The sequence below is a fragment of the Oncorhynchus keta genome, chromosome 35 (genome assembly GCF_023373465.1).
Source record: "Oncorhynchus keta strain PuntledgeMale-10-30-2019 chromosome 35, Oket_V2, whole genome shotgun sequence".
NCBI classification, from domain to species: Eukaryota; Metazoa; Chordata; class Actinopteri; order Salmoniformes; family Salmonidae; genus Oncorhynchus; species Oncorhynchus keta.
This window is the reverse complement of record NC_068455.1, coordinates 12,656,357-12,677,409: the sequence shown is the minus strand read 5'-3', so window position 1 is coordinate 12,677,409 and position 21,053 is coordinate 12,656,357. Positions and strand designations below refer to the sequence as shown.

At 43.8% G+C, this 21,053-nt stretch overlaps 1 protein-coding gene across 1 annotated transcript in view; it reads left to right on the top strand.

Annotated features, from left to right (window-relative positions):
• LOC118369116 (pancreatic secretory granule membrane major glycoprotein GP2-like) overlaps nt 1–20,995 on the top strand; it is a 26,448-nt gene extending 5,453 nt beyond the window's left edge. Inside the window, exons 4-9 of the mRNA XM_035753594.2 lie at nt 10,600–10,760; nt 11,095–11,230; nt 17,018–17,112; nt 18,690–18,855; nt 19,139–19,253; nt 20,572–20,995. Coding sequence (XP_035609487.1) covers nt 10,600–10,760; nt 11,095–11,230; nt 17,018–17,112; nt 18,690–18,855; nt 19,139–19,253; nt 20,572–20,747 — 849 coding nt within the window. The 3' untranslated portion in view covers nt 20,748–20,995. The remainder of the gene's footprint in view (nt 1–10,599; nt 10,761–11,094; nt 11,231–17,017; nt 17,113–18,689; nt 18,856–19,138; nt 19,254–20,571) is intronic.
• Nucleotides 20,996–21,053: the final 58 nt, after the last annotated feature.

The window sequence follows — 21,053 nt, the reverse complement described above, 5'->3', positions numbered from 1 at the left end:
GGACGGGAGAGGTACAGACAGTATCAGAGAGGTACAGACAGTACCAGAGAGGTACAGCCAGGATGGGAGAGGTACAGACAGGATCAAAGAGGTACAGACAGGACGGGAGAGGTACAGACAGTACCAGAGAGGTAAAGACAGGACCGGAGAGGTACAGCCAGGACCGGAGAGGTACAGCCAGGATGGGAGAGGTTCAGACAGTACCAGAGAGGTACAGACAGGACTAGAGAGGTACAGACAGGATCAAAGAGGTACAGACAGGACGGGAGAGGTACAGACAGGACCAGAGAGGTACAGACAGGACCAAAGAGGTACAGACAGGACCGGAAGGGTATAGACAGGACTGGAAAGGTACAGACAGGATGGGAGAGGTACAGACAGGATGGGAGAGGTACAGACAGGATGGGAGAGGTACAGACAGGATGGGAGAGGTACAGACAGGACCGGAGAGGTACAGACAGGACCAGAGAGGTACAGACAGGACCAGAGAGGTACAGACAGGACCGGAGAGGTACAGATAGGACGGGAGAGGTACAGACAGAAGGGGAGAGGTACAGACAGGACGGGAGAGGTACAGACAGGAGGGGAGAGGTACAGACAGGATGGGAGAGGTACAGACAGGAGGGGAGAGGTACAGACAGGAGGGGAGAGGTACAGACAGGAGGGGAGGGTACAGACAGGAGGGGAGAGGTACAGACAGGACCGGAGAGGTACAGACAGGACCAGAGAGGTACACGGAGGACCAGAGAGGTACAGACACAGGACCAGAGAGGTTAGTAAGTGGGAATGTACTTGAAAAGTGAAATGATCTAACTAGAAATAAATTATCGCCCATTATCATTGTGGTCTCTCTGTCTGTCAAATTGCATACAATATGAGTTTGTTGATGAACCATTTATAAGAACCCAAGGTCAGTGAGAAGTTTTCCTACAGAGTAATTGAGACATTAGTTTCTCTCTGAGTCCCAAATGTCACCTGACCGCAATATGCAGTAGTGCACTACTTTTGACCAGAGCCCTATGGGCCCATGTTTAAGAGTAGTGCACTATATTGGGAATAGTGGGCCAAACATAGTGAGTGGTAGGCCCAGTGGGGGCTATATTAATACCCTGGTGTTGTTAAGTCTGGACAGTAAGGCCAAGGGTCAATTCATCCTTGGCCATGGGACCAGTACTCCTTTTGCCCACAACACGGATCTGAGCACAACCCTCAACACGGATCAGAACACAACCCTGTCACACCTTATCATCCAACCCCTCTTTATAGTTTCAGTAGCCGGCTACTAAACATTTCCACTGTAATAATCACACAGAAAACCACAGGGTTGCTGCCTACTGGACATAGTTAGAGACTCTGTTTGGGGAAAGTGTCATCTTGGAACCCAGAACCAAATCTCTGTTTGGGGAAAGTGTCATCTTGGAACCCAGAACCAAATCTCTGTTTGGGGAAAGTGTCATCTTGGAACCCAGAACCAAATCTCTGTTTGGGGAAGGTGTCATCTTGGAACCCAGAACCAAATCTTGCGTGGATTGGCCAGCTACTCAATTTGACATTTATGTTAAGAGTCTTGTCACACAAGACTAAGGAATGAGTTTGCTAAAGAAGAATGGCTTTTAATAATGTAATAATATATACCATTTAGCAGATGCTTTTATCCAAAGTGACTTACAGCATACGTGCATACAGGCATTTGGTGAATGTAGCAGGGTTTGTGATGAGAATGATGTTCATTGGCTACAGCTCAGTGTTCAACACCATAGTCCCCTCCAAGCTCATCACCCTGCTTGGGACCCTGGGACTGACACCCTCCTTCTGCAACTGGATCCTGAACTTCCTGACGGACAGACCCCAGGTGGTGAGGGTAGGCAACAACACCTCCGCCACGCTGACCCTCAGGGGTGTGTGCTTAGTCCCCTCCTGTACTCCCTGTTCACCAACAACTGAGTGGCCGCGCACGACTCCAACACTGATGACACGATGTTGGTAGGCCTGATCACTGACGGCAATAAGAAAGCTTACAGGGAGGTCAGAGACATTGTTTATTTCTAGGACAACAACCTCTCCCTCAATGTCAGTAAGACCAAGGAGTTGATCATGGACTACAGGTGAAAGAGGGGAGAGCACGCCCTTATCCACATCGACGGGGTTGTAGTGGAGCGGGTTGAGAGCTTCAAGTTCCTTGGCGTCAACATCACTAAGATCTTAACATGGTCCACACACACCCACACAGTCGTGAAGAGGGCACGGCAGCGCCACTTCCCCATCAGGAGGCAGAAAATAATGGGCATGGGCCTCATATCCTCAAAAGCAGCTTGACTGGCTGCATCACAGCTTGGTATGGCAAATGCACCACACTTGACTGCAAAGCACTACAGAGGATGGTGCGGACAGCCCAGTACATCACATGGGCCGAGCTTCCTGCCATCCAGGACCTCTATATCAGGCGGTGTCAGATGAAGGCCCTAAAAACTCTGCTACCGTCTGGAAAATGGTACCGGAGCATCGGCTCTTGGATCAACAGGCTCCATGACAGCTTCTACCCCCAAGCCATAAGACTGCTAAATAACCAGACTGTTAGATAGTCAATTAATGGTACCCAAACAATCTGCACTGACTCTATCTTGCACTGACCGTACGTACGCACACTCAGTAGACTATACACTGAGTGTGCCAAGCATTAGGAACACTTTCTTACTGAAGAGTTGCACCCCCCCACATTGATCTGGTACTCAATGTATATAGCTCCACATTGATCTGGTACTCAATGTATATAGCTCCACATTGATCTGGTACTCAATGTATATAGCTCCACATTGATCTGGTACTCAATGTATATAGCTCCACATTGATCTGGTACTCAATGTATATAGCTCCACATTGAATTGGTACTCAATGTATATAGCTCCACATGTATGTGCTACTGGTACTCCCTGTATATAGCTCCACATTGATCTGGTACTCAAGGTATACAGCTCCACGTTGATGTGGTACTCTCTGTATATAGCTCCACGTTGATCTGGTACTCTCTGTATATAGCTCCACATTGATGTGGTACTGGTACTCTCTGTATATAGCTCCACATTTATGTGGTACTGGTACTCTCTGTATACAGCTCCACATTGATCTGGTACTCTCTGTATATAGCTCCACATTGATCTGGTACTCAATGTATATAGCTCCACATTGATCTGGTACTCAATGTATATAGCTCCACATTGATCTGGTACTCAAGGTATACAGCTCCACGTTGATGTGGTACTGGTACTCTCTGTATATACCTCCACATTGATCTGGTACTCCCTGTATATAGCTCCACATTGATCTGGTACTCAATGTATATAGCTCCACATTGATCTGGTACTGGTACTGGTACTTCCTGTATATATCTCCACATTGATCTGGTACTGGTACTCCCTGTATATAGCTCCACATTGATCTGGTACTGGTACTCCCTGTATATAGCTCCACATTGATCTGGTACTCCCTGTATATAGCTCCACATTGATCTGGTACTCGTACTCCCTGTATATAGCTCCACATTGATCTGGTACTGGTACTCCCTGTATGTAGCTCCACATTGATCTGGTACTGGTACTCCCTGTATATAGCGCCACATTGATCTGGTACTGGAACTCCCTGTATATAGCTCCACATTGATCTGGTACTCCCTGTATATAGCTCCACATTGATCTGGTACTCAATGTATATAGCTCCACATTGATCTGGTACTGGTACTGGTACTTCCTGTATATATCTCCACATTGATCTGGTACTGGTACTCCCTGTATATAGCTCCACATTGATCTGGTACTGGTACTCCCTGTATATAGCTCCACATTGATCTGGTACTCCCTGTATATAGCTCCACATTGATCTGGTACTCGTACTCCCTGTATATAGCTCCACATTGATCTGGTACTGGTACTCCCTGTATGTAGCTCCACATTGATCTGGTACTGGTACTCCCTGTATATAGCGCCACATTGATCTGGTACTGGAACTCCCTGTATATAGCTCCACATTGATCTGGTACTCCCTGTATATAGCGCCACATTGATCTGGTACTGGTACTCCCTGTATATAGCTCCACATTGATCTGGTACTTCCTGTATATATCTCCACATTGATCTGGTACTGGTACTCCTGTATATAGCTCCACATTGATCTGGTACTGGTACTCCCTGTATATAGCTCCACATTGATCTGGTATGGGTACTCCCTGTATATAGCTCCACATTGATCTGGTACTCCTGTATACAGCTCCACATTGATCTGGTACTGGTACTCCCTGTATATAGCTCCACATTTATCTGGTACTGGTACTCCCTGTATATAGCTCCACATTGATCTGGTACTCCTGTATATAGCTCCACATTGATCTGGTACTCAATGTATATAGCTCCACATTGATCTGGTACTGGTACTGGTACTTCCTGTATATATCTCTACATTGATCTGGTACTGGTACTCCCTGTATATAGCTCCACATTGATCTGGTACTGGTACTCCCTGTATATAGCTCCACATTGATCTGGTACTCCCTGTATATAGCTCCACATTGATCTGGTACTCGTACTCCCTGTATATAGCTCCACATTGATCTGGTACTGGTACTCCCTGTATGTAGCTCCACATTGATCTGGTACTGGTACTCCCTGTATATAGCGCCACATTGATCTGGTACTGGAACTCCCTGTATATAGCTCCACATTGATCTGGTACTCCCTGTATATAGCGCCACATTGATCTGGTACTGGTACTCCCTGTATATAGCTCCACATTGATCTGGTACTGGTACTTCCTGTATATATCTCCACATTGATCTGGTACTGGTACTCCCTGTATATAGCTCCACATTGATCTGGTACTGGTACTCCCTGTATATAGCTCCACATTGATCTGGTATGGGTACTCCCTGTATATAGCTCCACATTGATCTGGTACTCCCTGTATACAGCTCCACATTGATCTGGTACTGGTACTCCCTGTATATAGCTCCACATTTATCTGGTACTGGTACTCCCTGTATATAGCTCCACATTGATCTGGTACTCCCTGTATATAGCTCCACATTGATCTGGTACTCCCTGTATATAGCTCCACATTGATCTGGTACTCCCTGTATATAGCTCCACATTGATCTGGTACTCCCTGTATACAGCTCCACATTGATCTGGTACTGGTACTCCCTGTATATAGCTCCACATTGATCTGGTACTGGTACTCCCTGTATATAGCTCCACATTGATCTGGTACTCCCTGTATATAGCTCCACATTGATCTGGTACTCTCTGTATATAGCTCCACATTGATCTGGTACTCCCTGTATATAGCTCCACATTGATCTGGTATTGGTACTCCCTTTATATAGCTCCACATTGATCTGGTACTGGTACTTCCTGTATATATCTCCACATTGATCTGGTACTGGTACTCCCTGTATATAGCTCCACATTGATCTGGTACTGGTACTCCCTGTATATAGCTCCACATTGATCTGGTACGGGTACTCCCTGTATATAGCTCCACATTGATCTGGTACTCCCTGTATACAGCTCCACATTGATCTGGTACTGGTACTCCCTGTATATAGCTCCACATTGATCTGGTACTGGTACTCCCTGTATATAGCTCCACATTGATCTGGTACTCCCTATATATAGCTCCACATTGATCTGGTACTCTCTGTATATAGCTCCACATTGATCTGGTACTCCCTGTATATAGCTCCACATTGATCTGGTACTCCCTGTATATAGCTCCACATTGATCTGGTACTCTCTGTATATAGCTCCACATTGATCTGGTACTGGTACTCCCTGTATATAGCTCCACATTGATCTGGTACTGGTACTCCCTGTATATAGCTCCACATTGATCTGGTACTGGTACTCCCTGTATATAGCTCCACATTGATCTGGTACTCCCTGTATATAGCTCCACATTGATCTGGTACTGGTACTCCCTGTATATAGCTCCACATTGATCTGGTACTGGTACTCCCTGTATATAGCACCACATTGATCTGGTACTGGTACTCCCTGTATATAGCTCCACATTGATCTGGTACTCTCTGTATATAGCTCCACATTGATCTGGTACTCCCTGTATATAGCTCCACATTGATCTGGTACTGGTACTCCCTGTATATAGCTCCACATTGATCTGGTACTGGTACTCCCTGTATATAGCTCCACATTGATCTGGTACTGGTACTCCCTGTATATAGCTCCACATTGATCTGGTACTCCCTGTATATAGCTCCACATTGATCTGGTACTGGTACTCCCTGTATATAGCTCCACATTGATCTGGTACTGGTACTCCCTGTATATAGCACCACATTGATCTGGTACTGGTACTCCCTGTATATAGCTCCACATTGATCTGGTACTCTCTGTATATAGCTCCACATTGATCTGGTACTGGTACTCCCTGTATATAGCTCCACATTGATCTGGTACTGGTACTCCCTGTATATAGCTCCACATTGATCTGGTACTGGTACTCCCTGTATATAGCTCCACATTGATCTGGTACTGGTACTCCCTGTATATAGCTCCACATTGATCTGGTACTGGTACTCCCTGTATATAGCTCCACATTGATCTGGTACTGGTACTCCCTGTATATAGCGCCACATTGATCTGGTACTGGTACTCCCTGTATATAGCGCCACATTGATCTGGTACTCCCTGTATATAGCTCCACATTGATCTGGTACTCCCTGTATATAGCTCCACATTGATCTGGTACTGGTACTCCCTGTATATAGCTCCACATTGATCTGCTACTGGTACTCCCTGTATATAGCTCCACATTGATCTGCTACTGGTACTCCCTGTATATAGCTCCACATTGATCTGCTACTGGTACTCCCTGTATATAGCTCCACATTGATCTGGTACTGGTACTCCCTGTATATAGCACCACATTGATCTGGTACTGGTACTCCCTGTATATAGCTCCACATTGATCTGGTACTCTCTGTATATAGCTCCACATTGATCTGGTACTGGTACTCCCTGTATATAGCTCCACATTGATCTGGTACTGGTACTCCCTGTATATAGCTCCACATTGATCTGGTACTGGTACTCCCTGTATATAGCTCCACATTGATCTGGTACTCTCTGTATATAGCTCCACATTGATCTGGTACTGGTACTCCCTGTATATAGCTCCACATTGATCTGGTACTGGTACTCCCTGTATATAGCTCCACATTGATCTGGTACTGGTACTCCCTGTATATAGCACCACATTGATCTGGTACTGGTACTCCCTGTATACAGCTCCACATTGATCTGGTACTGGTACTCCCTGTATATAGCTCCTCATTGATCTGGTACTTGTACTCCCTGTATATAGCTCCACATTGATCTGGTACTGGTACTCCCTGTATATAGCGCCACATTGATCTGGTACTTGTACTCCCTGTATATAGCGCCACATTGATCTGGTACTGGTACTCCCTGTATATAGCGCCACATGGTCCTTCTGTAGCTCAGTTGGTAGAGCATGGCGCTTGTAACGCCAGGGTAGTGGGTTCGATTCCCGGGACCACCCATACGTAGAATGTATGCACACATGACTGTAAGTCGCTTTGGATAAAAGCGTCTGCTAAATGGCATATATTATATATTATATTATCTGGTACTTGTACTCCCTGTATATAGCGCCACATTGATCTGGTACTGGTACTCCCTGTATATAGCTCCACATTGATCTGGTACTCCCTGTATATAGCTCCACATTGATCTGGTACTGGTACTCCCTGTATATCGTTCCACATTGATCTGGTACTCCCTGTATATAGCTCCACATTGATCTGGTACTCTCTGTATATAGCTCCACATTGATCTGGTACTCCCTGTATATAGCTCCACATTGATCTGGTACTGGTACTCCCTGTATATAGCTCCACATTGACCTGGTAATGGTACTCCCTGTATATAGCTCCACATTGATCTGGTACTCCCTGTATATAGCTCCACATTGATCTGGTACTGGTACTCCCTGTATATAGCTCCACATTGATCTGGTACTGGTACTCCCTGTATATAGCTCCACATTGATCTGGTACTCTCTGTATATAGCTCCACATTGATCTGGTACTGGTACTCCCTGTATATAGCTCCACATTGATCTGGTACTGGTACTCCCTGTATATAGCTCCACATTGATCTGGTACTGGTACTCCCTGTATATAGCTCCACATTGATCTGGTACTGGTACTCCCTGTATATAGCTCCACATTGATCTGGTACTGGTACTCCCTGTATATAGCGCCACATTGATCTGGTACTTGTACTCCCTGTATATAGCGCCACATTGATCTGGTACTGGTACTCCCTGTATATAGCTCCACATTGATCTGGTACTCCCTGTATATAGCTCCACATTGATCTGGTACTGGTACTCCCTGTATATCGTTCCACATTGATCTGGTACTCCCTGTATATAGCTCCACATTGATCTGGTACTCTCTGTATATAGCTCCACATTGATCTGGTACTCCCTGTATATAGCTCCACATTGATCTGGTACTGGTACGCCCTGTATATAGCTCCACATTGATCTGGTACTGGTACTCCCTGTATATAGCTCCACATTGATCTGGTACTGGTACTCCCTGTATATAGCTCCACATTGATCTGGTACTGGTACTCCCTGTATATAGCTCCACATTGATCTGGTACTGGTACTCCCTGTATATAGCGCCACATTGATCTGGTACTGGTACTCCCTGTATATAGCGCCACATTGATCTGGTACTCCCTGTATATAGCTCCACATTGATCTGGTACTCCCTGTATATAGCTCCACATTGATCTGGTACTGGTACTCCCTGTATATAGCTCCACATTGATCTGCTACTGGTACTCCCTGTATATAGCTCCACATTGATCTGCTACTGGTACTCCCTGTATATAGCTCCACATTGATCTGCTACTGGTACTCCCTGTATATAGCTCCACATTGATCTGGTACTGGCACTCCCTGTATATAGCTCCACATTGATCTGGTACTGGTACTCCCTGTATATAGCTCCACATTGATCTGGTACTGGTACTCCCTGTATATAGCTCCACATTGATCTGGTACTCCCTGTATATAGCTCCACATTTATCTGGCACTGGTACTCCCTGTATATAGCTCCACATTGATCTGGTACTGGTACTCCCTGTATATAGCTCCACATTGATCTGGTACTCCCTGTATGTAGCTCCACATTGATCTGGTACTGGTACTCCCTGTATATAGCTCCACATTGATCTGGTACTGGTACTCCCTGTATATAGCTCCACATTGATCTGGTACTCCCTGTATATAGCGCCACATTGATCTGGTACTGGTACTCCCTGTATATAGCTCCACATTGATCTGGTACTGGTACTTCCTGTATATATCTCCACATTGATCTGGTACTGGTACTCCCTGTATATAGCTCCACATTGATCTGGTACTGGTACTCCCTGTATATAGCTCCACATTGATCTGGTATGGGTACTCCCTGTATATAGCTCCACATTGATCTGGTACTGGTACTCCCTGTATATAGCTCCACATTGATCTGGTACTGGTACTCCCTGTATATAGCTCCACATTGATCTGGTACTCCCTGTATATAGCTCCACATTGATCTGGCACTGGTACTCCCTGTATATAGCTCCACATTGATCTGGTACTGGTACTCCCTGTATATAGCTCCACATTGATCTGGTACTCCCTGTATATAGCTCCACATTGATCTGGTACTGGTACTCCCTGTATATCGCTCCACATTGATCTGGTACTCCCTGTATATAGCTCCACATTGATCTGGTACTGGTACTCTCTGTATATAGCTCCACGTTGATCTGGTACTGGTACTCCCTGTATATAGCTCCACATTGATCTGGTACTCCCTGTATATAGCTCCACATTGATCTGGTGCTCCCTGTATTCAGCTCAATTCTTGTGTGTTGTATTTTATTACTATTTGTAGCCCTTTCCTGTAGTCAAATTACCTCGTGGACTCATGGGTGGAATGTATATTTTTCATAATTTCATAAATAGTCAACATTATTTGAAAAAAAAAACTCAGAAAATCTGGTGTTTCTATGTCAAACCGTTTTGCTATATTTCAGTCTTCTGTGATGTATATAAAGTGTAATATTGGGATGCAAACTAAAAATTGACTATATTTCAACTCTATATCTGACATGATACAGGTGCCTTCTTTTTTAAAGCCCATAACCATGTGTGTGAGGTGTATACTCTTGTTTCAAAGTAGATTTGTTAAAAACTACCAAGAAACACTCTGTGTGACCCTGATTTAGCCCACTGCAGTAAAAAGTTAAACTGTGCGTCCTTGGGAAGGCCTTGTAAGAAAGCATTGATGGTAAGGTCTACACCTGTTGTAGTCAAATTGTATTTTATTTGTGTTGCGTCATGGTCATCAATCTCCAGTTACTTCCTAAGTGACTCATTTAGCTGTGGAATAATGTACCAAGCCAGCCAGTACATCACGTTTGTCTGACTGATAGACTTATAGGTCTGCCCTCATAATCTTCATGTTTCCTTGACACTGTTGTTTTTCTGACGTCCTTCTAGGCATCAGATGATACACATATTATGTTCATAAACACCATACGCAACAACGATTTGGATGTCGTCACAAGGAACTACATCAACATCACGTTCGTCTGCCGTTACCCGATAAACTACATGGTCCAGCAGCCCAATGGGGAAAACATGATCAGAGTGGATGTCAAGTAAGATATCTAGCTAAGGTTGAGAAAAAAAATCACATTTGGTAATAGATTTACATTACGAGTTCACTAACACATAATTTATGATTGTTCACACAGTCTCAATTGACCAAAGCATCTTATCTAAAAGAGGACGTTTATGTTCTATATGATGCTCCATATATATATGGTGATCCAACCACCTTTAAGATCTCTGTTGGACGATTCTAATGTCCACTTAAGTCAAATTTTTCACTTAAGTCATTTGTGTCAAAAATGTGACTTTAGTGGGAATTAGGATTCTCCCTCTAACTGTAACTCGAGCACTGCACCTATACATCTATACTATTCTCTCCAGGACCATCACTCTGAACACAGAAGATGGGAACTTCTCTGTGTCCATGCTGCTTTATAAAGACGAAGACTTTGAGGACAAGTGGACCACTGTGCCCTCCCTGACCCTGGACGACAACATCTACGTTAAAGTGTTGATGGTAAAGATCACCATGTGATTATCTTTCTGTTTCATTCAGTGTCATGTACTGTATCTGTTATCTGTTGCATATTGCAACCACACTCTGTAACCATCAGACGGTCTTCTTAGGCATGGTGTTGTTGAAATATGAAATCAGAGCTGATCATGTAAAGATAACTAGCCTAACTAAATATCTGGTGGTTACTGGAAGTACCAACAAATGTGGTACCGAATTTGAATGATTCATAACAGACCCTATAATCTGTAGAAGCTTACTGTGTCTGAGCCGTTTGTGCTTCTTGCTGGATAAAGATAAGCACCTTTTAGTGAATGTTGAGCTGAATGACCAGTCTTTGGCCCTGACCATAGACAGTGCATGCGTTCCAAATGGCATCCTATTCCCTATATAGTGCATGACTTTTGACCAGGGCACATTGGGCACTACATAGGGAATAGGGTACCATTTGGGATATAACCCCAGTCTTTGGCCCTGACCATACACATGCAGTACTTGTCAAGTAGGGCGTCGCCGGCAGGTAGCTTAGTGGTTACGAGACTTTGGGCTAGTAACCAAATGGTCGCTGGTTCGAATCCCCGAGCAGCCTAGCTGAAAATCTGTTGTTGTGCCTTTGAGCAAGGAACTTAACCCTAATTTCTCCTGTAAGTCACTCTGGATAAGAGCGTCTACTAAATTACTCAAATGTAAAATGAATATTATATTGACACTAGACCTTGTGGGCAGCTAATCAACTACTCAGTCTGTGACAGACTAAACAGTAATGTGAGTGCTGCTCCTCTTGATCCTCTCTACTCTCTGTTGTTATCACTGTTCTGACCCCCTGCCTCTGTTGTTATTACAGGCTGTTATCACTGCTCTGATCCCCTGCCTCTATCACTGTTCTGACCCCCTGCCTCTCTGTTGCTATCACTCTTCTGACCCCCTGCCTCTCTGTTGTTATCACAGGCTGTTATCACTTCTCTGACCCCCTGCCTCTCTGTTGTTATCACTGTTCTGACCCCCTGCCTCTCTGTTGTTATTACAGGCTGTTATCACTTCTCTGACCCCCTGCCTCTCTGTTGTTATCACTTCTCTGACCCCCTGCCTCTCTGTTGTTATTACAGGCTGTTATCACCTCTCTGACCCCCTGCCTCTCTGTTGTTATCACCTCTCTGACCCCCTGCCTCTCTGTTGTTATCACTGTTCTGACCCCCTGCCTCTCTGTTGTTATTACAGGCTGTTATCACTTCTCTGACCCCGTGCCTCTCTGTTGTTATCACTGTTCTGACCCCTGCCTCTCCGTTGTTATTACAGGCTGTTATCACTGCTCTGACCCCCTGCCTCTATCACTTCTCTGACCCCCTGCCTCTATCACTGCTCTGACCACCTGCCTCTATCACTGCTCTGACCTCCTGCCTCTATCACAGCTCTGACCCCCTGCCTCTATCACTGTTCTGACCCCCTGCCTCTCTTTTGTTATCACAGGCTGTTATCACTGTTCTGACCCCCTGCCTCTCTGTTGTTATCACAGGCTGTTATCACTGTTCTGACCCCCTGCCTCTCTGTTGTTATCACAGGCTGGTATCACTGTTCTGACCCCCTGCCTCTCTGTTGTTATCACTGTTCTGACCCCCTGCCTCTCTGTTGTTATCACTGTTCTGACCCCTGCCTCTGCTGTTATCACAGTCTGCTATCACTTCTCTGACCCCCTGCCTCTGCTGTTATCACAGTCTGCTATCACTGTTCTGACCCCCTGTCTCTATCACTGCTCTGACCCCCTGCCTCTATCACTACTCTGACCCCCTGCCTCTATCACTGCTCTGCATACTAACTACAACTTGGACTCTAGTTCTCTCGCTCTCTATTTCTCCCCACAGTATCTCTATCCTCACTCAATGCAATTCAATGCAAAGGGCTTTATTGGCATGGGAAACATGTTTATATTGCCAAAGGAAGTGAAATAGATAATAAACGGATGAAATTATCAGAAATGAACAGTAAACCTTACACTCACAAAATGTTCAAAAGAATAGAGACATTTCAAATGCTATGGCCATGTACAGTGTTTTAACAAACAAATAGTTGAAGTATAAACGGGGGCAGACATTTTGATCAAGAGAGACCTTAAGAAAATATGTACATTTTCTCTAACACTAAGCATACAAATATGTATTTTACACTTATAAGGAAGGTGAAATCGTACACTTTTGTTATTTTATCATTTGATTGTGCTGTATTTAGAAAGCATATCAGTCATTTCCAACTTATTCATACAGTTTTGTTGAATAAGAAATCCATCACGTTTTCATATTTGTAGCATATTTGTACTGTGTACTTGTGCTTGTGTCCTTAAAAGTGACAACACCTCAGCAATGTATAACTATTTTTTACCAGAAAGGTGAGATTTTAACCTTTCTTTGAGTATGCCGCGTTACTAGTTATTGTTTATGGCCCTCTCATGATAAAGAATTACTTTTGGGGATTACGTAGATGACATTTAACTGGTATCCACCCATCTACACTGGATTTAACAATGAGGGATCATAGCCTTCACCTGGATTCGCCTGGTCAGTCTATGTCATGGAAAGAGTAGGTGTTCTTAATAAACCAATTACTGTAGTAGGCACATTTGGGTAGTCTTGACACAACATTTTGAACAGATATGCAATGGTTCATTGGATCAGTCTAAAACTTTGCACATACACTGCTGCCATCTAGTGCCTGGGCTGGAATAATACAATGTGGCCTTTCTCTTGCATTTCAAAGATGATGGTACAAAAAAATATGGATGTTTTTTTATTTGTATTATCTTTTACCAGATCTAATGTGTTATATTCTCCTACATTAATTTCACATTGCCGCAAACTTCAAAGTGTTTCCTTTCAAATGGTATCAAGAATGTGCATATCCTTGCTTCAGGTCCTGAGCGAAAATTGAAAAAAAAGGTTGGATCCTTTTGAATACTCAGTGTAGTTTGTATTTACAATGGTGTTTGTACTTCACTGGTTGCCCTTTTCATGTAGCAACAGCTCACACATCTTGCTACTGTGATGGCATGCTATGGTATTTCACCTAATATACAGTCGTGACCAAAAGTTGAGAATGACACAAATATTAATTTTCGCAAAGTCCGCTGCCTCAGTTTGTATGATGGCAATTTGCATATACTCCAGAATGTTATGAAGAGTGATCAGATGAATTGCAATTAATTGCAAAGTCCCTCTTTGCCATGCAAACTAACTGAATCCCCAAAAAACATTTCCACTGCATTTCAGCCCTGCCACAAAAGAACCTGCTGACATTATGTCAGTGATTCTCTCGTTAACATAGGTGTGAGTGTTGACGAGGACAAGGCTGGAGATCACTCTGTCATGCTGACGGAGTTCGAATAACAGACTGGAAGCTTCAAAATGAGGGTGGTGCTTGGAATCATTGTTCTTCCTCTGCCAACCATGGTTACCTGCAAGGAAGCACGTGCCATCATCATTAATTTGCACAAAACGGGCTTCACAGGCAAGGACATTGCTGCCAGTGAGATTGCACCTAAATTAACCATTTATCGGATCATCAAGAACTTCAAGGAGAGCTGTTCAATTGTTGTGAAGAAGGTTTCAGGTCGCCCAAGAAAGTCCAGCAAGCGCCAGGACCGTCTCCTAAAGTTGATTCAACTGCGGGATCGGGGCACCACCAGTACAGAGCTTGCTCAGGAATGGCAGCAGGTAGGTCTGAGTGCATCTGCACGCATAGTGAGGCGAAGACTTTTGGAGGATGGCCTGGTGTCAAGAAGGGCAGCAAAGAAGCCACTTCTCTCCAGGAAAAACATCAGGGACAGACTGATATTCTGAAAAGGTACAGGGATTGGACTGCTGAGGACTGGGGTAAAGTCATTTTCTCTGATGAATCCCCTTTCCGATTGTTTGGGGCATCCAGAGAAAAGCTTGTTTAGAGAAGACATGGTGAGCGCTACCATCAGTCCTGTGTCATGCTAACAGTAAAGCATCCTGAGACCATTCATGTGTGGGGTTGCTTCTCAGCCAAGGGAGTGGGCTCACTCACAATTTTGCCTAAGAACACAGCCATGAATAAAGAATGGTAGCAACATCTCCCAACCATCCAGGAACAGTTTGGTGATGAACAATGCCTTTTCCAGCATGATGGAGCACCTTGCCATAAGGCAAAAGTGATACTTAGTAGCTCGGGGAACAAACATTGATATTTTGGGCCCATTGTAACGGCGTTCTTCGTTTGTTGAAAGAGAGTCGGACCGAAATGCAGCGTGGTTGTTACTCATGTTCTTTAATGAATGAATCGCGATACATTAAATAACTTATACAAAACAAAACAACAAACGGAACGTGAAAACTAATTACAGCCTATCTGGTGAAACTACACAGAGACAGGAACAATCACCCACGAAATACACAGTGAACCCCGGCTACCTAAATACGGTTCCCAGTCAGAGACAACGAGAATCACCTGACTCTGATTGAGAACCGCCTCAGGCAGCCAAGCCTATGCAACACCCCTACTCAGCCGCAATCCCAATAACTACAAAACCCCAATACGAAATACCCCAAAATAAACCCATGTCACACCCTGGCCTGACCAAATATATAACGAAACACAAAACACTATGACCAAGGCGTTACACCCATGGCCAGGAAACTCCCCAGACCTTAATCCCATTGAGAACTTGTGGTCAATCCTCAAGCGGCGGGTGGACAAACAAAAACCCACAAATTCTGACAAACTCCAAGCATTGATTATGCAAGAATGGGCTGCCATCAGTCAGGATGTGGCCCAGAAGTTAATTGACTGCATGCCAGGGTGTATTGAATGGGCTGCCATCAGTCAGGATGTGACCCAGAAGTTAATTGACTTCATGCCAGGGCGGATTGCAGAGGCCTTGAAAAAGAAGGGTCAACACTGCAAATATTGACTCTTTGCATCAACTTCATGTAATTGTCAATAAAAGCCTTTGACACTTGTAAAATGCTTGTAATTGTACTTGTCAGATGTTACTATTCCATAGTAACATCTGACAAAAATATCTAAAGACACTGAAACAGCTAACTTGGTGGAAATTAATATTTCTGTCATTCTCTATACTTTTGGCCACAACTGTACATTTTATTTTTCAAATTCTTTGTGGGTCTGTGTAATCTGAGGGAAATATGTCTCTCTAATATGGTCGTACATTTGGCTAGGAGTGGACACATAGCCTGTCTTCTCTTGAGAGCCAGGTCTGCCTACATCGACCTCTCTCAATAAGGATATGCTCACTGAGTCTGTACATATTAAAATCCTTCCTTAATTTTGGGTCAGTCACGGTAGTCAGGTATTTTTCCACTGTGTATTCTCTGTTTAGGGACAAATAGCATTCCAGTTTGCTTTGTTTCTTGGTTAGTTCTTTCCAATGTGTCAAGTAATTATCTTGAAGTTTTCTCAGGATTTGGTTGGGTCTAATTATGTTGCTGTTCTAGGGCTCCGTGGGGTCTGTTTGTGTTTGTAAACAGAGCCCTAGGACCAGCTTGCTGATGGGAATCTTCTCCAGGTTCATCTCTCTGTAGGTGATGGCTTTGTTATGAAAGGTTTGGGAATACTTCTTTTTAGGTGGTTGTAGAATTTAACAGTTATTTTCTGGATTTTGATCATTAGCGGGTTTTGTCCTAATTCTGCTCTGCATGCATTTTTGGTGTTTTACTCTCTATCTGTTGTCCTGGTCAAAATATTGAATGACTGAGTCACCTCTTTGTGTGTGTGTGTGTGTCACTGACTGCAGTCCTGGTTTGTCTCGCTCTCACTTAGATACCGGCTCATCTTTTGCTGCGTGTGGAGAGATGCTGGGCTACCCCAACCAACGACCCGTATAGCAACATCCAGTACACTTTCATCAAGGACAGGTCTGTTCAAAGGGAAGTTAAACATTATATCACTGTGTATTATAAGCCCCTCTCACCACATCTCGCTTTATATTTCATTCTGTTTGATAGAATTCATAAATATGTTATGGAGGCCTATCTAAATGTACATTTTTGTAGTGTCACATTTTCAACCACACCAGCACACAGTCCTCTGGGAATGGTGTTGTTGAAATATGAAATAAGTGCTGCTGAATTGCTTAGACAAGAGACCTGGGGGTGACAACTTCAGACCCCCGTCACATGACCCTGTCTGAGGCCATATAGATTTCAGACCCCTGTCACGTGGACCAGGCCCTGTCTGATGCCACGTTCATGTCATGTCGGAAACCCCAACATTTCCGACTTGCTTACTTGTGGTAGAAAGATGATATCAGAGTTTCCCACTTGGGAAGTATCAGACGCAACCAATAGGAAGTTCTATGCGAATAACTTACGTTCATTTTAAATCTGAGGTCCCGAGTTTTTGACACGACGTGAACACTGCATCAGCCATATGCATTTCAGCTCAGCAACGGTGCATGTCATTGACATGTACTGTTAGCAACAGCAAGGCAAAGACTTGCACAAGGACTTTTGTTCACCACTTCTGAGGAGAAAACACTTTGGAGGATCTGTCTTGTCATTCCAAGAATACTAATGTTAATGTGTTTGCATTCCCATTATGAAAGACAGATATGTCACAATAGCAAAGTGCTCTGCTCTTACATTGGCATGTGTTCAATCAAAACAAGCGACTAGATCATAGTGGTCCTTCTGTAGCTCAGTTGGTAGAGCATGGCGCTTGTAACGCCAGGGTAGTGGGTTCGATTCCCGGGACCACCCATACATAGAATGTATGCACACATGACTGTAAGTCGCTTTGGATAAAAGCGTCTGCTAAATGGCATATATATATATATATATATACACCAGTTTATTTTGTACCAGATGTTGGAATAGTTTACTAGGAATTATAGGGAAATCCATTAAAATCCTGAGTTTTATTAACCAACACATTCTAAAATGTATGATATCTCATTCAACGGTTGCACATGCTGCCTCTGATACTGATACGATCCATTGCCTGCTTTGTCTGCCTGCTCTCTCTGTCTCTCTTTCTTTTTCTCTCTCTCTCCCTCTCTCTCTCTCTCTCTCTCTCTCTCTCTCTCTCTCTCTCTGGCTCTCTCTCTTTTTCTCTCTCTCTCTCTTTCTCTGTCTCTCTCTCTTTCTCTGGCTCTCTCTCTTTCTCTGGCTCTCTCTTTCTCTGGCTCTCTCTCTTTCTCTGGCTCTCTCTCTTTCTCTGGCTCTCTCTCTTATTCTGGCTCTCTCTCTTTCTCTGGCTCTCTCTTTCTCTGGCTCTCTCTCTTTCTCTGGCTCTCTCTTTTTCTGGCTCTCTTTTTCTGGCTCTCTCTCTCTTTCTGTCTCTCTCTCTTTCTCTGGCTCTCTCTCTTTCTCTGGCTCTCTCTCTTTTTCTGTCTCTCTCTCTTTTTCTGGCTCCCTCACTCTGACTCCCTCTCTCTCTGACTCCCTCTCTCTGGCTCTCTCTCTTTCTCTGGCTCTCTCTCGGTCTGTCTCAGCTGCCCCGTTTTGTCAAACGAACCGTTGACAGTGCTGAAGAATGGACAGGGGCCAGAGGCTATGTTCAGGATACAAATGTTCAAGTTCGTGGGCAGCTCTTACAAGGATGTGTTTCTCCACTGCAATGTTCAGATCTGTCACAACACACTTGGGGTCTGTCAGCCTGTGAGTGATCGCTCCCCCTTTCTTCATAACGATGATGCTCACTGGCTCATTTAAACCCTAGTTTTATAGCAAGGGCCTACTGCTGTCATAAAATAGACAACAAAACACACTTGTTTTATGTCTATTATTGCAATGAACTTTCATTTTGGAAAATGTAAAACAAATAGTAAATATGGTAATTAGACTGGGTAATAATATTATAATTAAACTATATATATTTGCTTGCTGTACCTTAATATGTCTCCCTAATTTATATCGTTGATTACTACCCTTCATTTAACAGAACTGTTCTGGTGAGGATAACAATGGGCGGATGAGAAGAGATGTCACTACGGCCCATACAGTATCTTATGGACCAATCAGGCGACGTCTGCCTGAGAGTGACCAACCCAGCCTGAGTAAGTCTCCCAATAAAGGCTCTTTATTTTCCATAAACAACATACTGTACAGTCGAGATAAAAATGTTGTATTAGAGTGAAACAGTGAGGTACACTACCGTTCAAAAGTTTAGGAGGACAAGTACATTAGAGTGTCTAGTTTGAGAAGCAGACGCCTCACAGGGTCTCAACTGGCTGTCATTAAAGGGTACCCGCAAAACACCTGTCTCAACATCAACAGTGAAGAGGTGACTCCGGTATGCTGGCCTTCCAGGCAGAGTTGCAAAGAAAAAGCCATATCTCAGACTGGCCAATAAAAATAAAAGATTAAGATGGGCAAAAGAACACAGACACTGGACAGAGGAACTCTGCCTAGAAGTCCAGCATCCCGGAGTCGCCTCTTCACTGTTGACGTTGAGACTGGTGTTTTGCGGGTACTATTTAATGAAGCTGCCAGTTGAGGACTTGTGAGGCATCTGTTTCTCAAACTAGACATGAATGTACTTGTCCCCTTGCTCAGTTGTGCACCGGGACCTCCCATTCCTCTTTCTATTCTGGTTAGAGACAGTTTGTGCTATTCTGTGAAGGGAGTCGTACAAAGCATTGTACGGGATGTTCAGTTTCTTGGCAATTTCTCACATGGAATAGCCTTAATTTGTCAGAACAAGAATAGACTGACGAGTTTCAGAAGAAAGGTCTTTGTTTCTGGCCATTTTGAGCCTGTAAACGAACCCACAAATGCTGATGCTCTAGATACTCAACTAGTCTAAAGAAGGCCAGTTTTATTGCTTCTTTAAATCAGCACAACAGTTTTCAGCTGTGCTAACATAATTGAAAAAGTGTTTTCTAATGATCAATTAGCCTTTTAAAATGGTAAACATGCCATAGGAACAGCGTGCCATTGGAAAACAGGAGTGATGGTTTCTGATAATGGGCCTATGTAGATTTTCCATAAAAAAATCTGCTGTTTACAGCGACAATAATCATTTGCAATATTAACAATGTCTACACTGTATTTCTGATCAATTTTATGTTATTTTAGTGGACAAAAATGTTTTGATTTTCTTTCAAAAACAAGGACATTTCTAAGTGACCCCAAACTTTTGATAGTGTATGTTGCAGCTAGAAATGCCATAATAGAGTCAACGTGATTTTTTATTCTACACGCCAGAGAGGCTTGTTTGTCCTTCATAACATATTTCTATCTGAACGTTCCAAAATGTTGTGTCCTGCTCAACACACCCCAGCTCATTTATGTTTTCCGTTTTAAAATGTTTTGCTAAGCGGTGCCCTACTGAATACGTCCCTGCATGTGTCTGACTGATCTCTTGCCCTGCAGACTCTGGAGGTGTGCCCTCGGTGGAGACCTTTGTCCTGGGAGGCCTACTTGTGTTCCTGCTTCTGTTCACTGGAGTGTTTGGGAGGCTGTGGCTGCGAACCAGGCGCTCCTACCCAACACAGGAGGCTCAGCTCACCTTGTCCAACATACACCATAACTCAGAGGTGGCCCGCTGATCTAACCCAGCAGTTCAAGCAATGAGAACTGATATGAACCGGTGCACGCAGACACATGCACACATAAACACAAATTACATTTCTGCATAAGGAAAGAGGAAAGTATGAATTGACTGTAGGTTGGGGTGTAAATAAAATCTCACTGTAGAAATTAGAGGGATTTTGAAGATGTAAATGAGAACATGTCTCTGCAAGGAGTTTTCTGTGTTGTTTTGTAGAGAAAAATAAAGGTATTTCTAATAGCTGTTTATGGCGTTTAATTGTAATATTTCGGACCTTTTCAAGACAACATATTTTTAGTGAGAT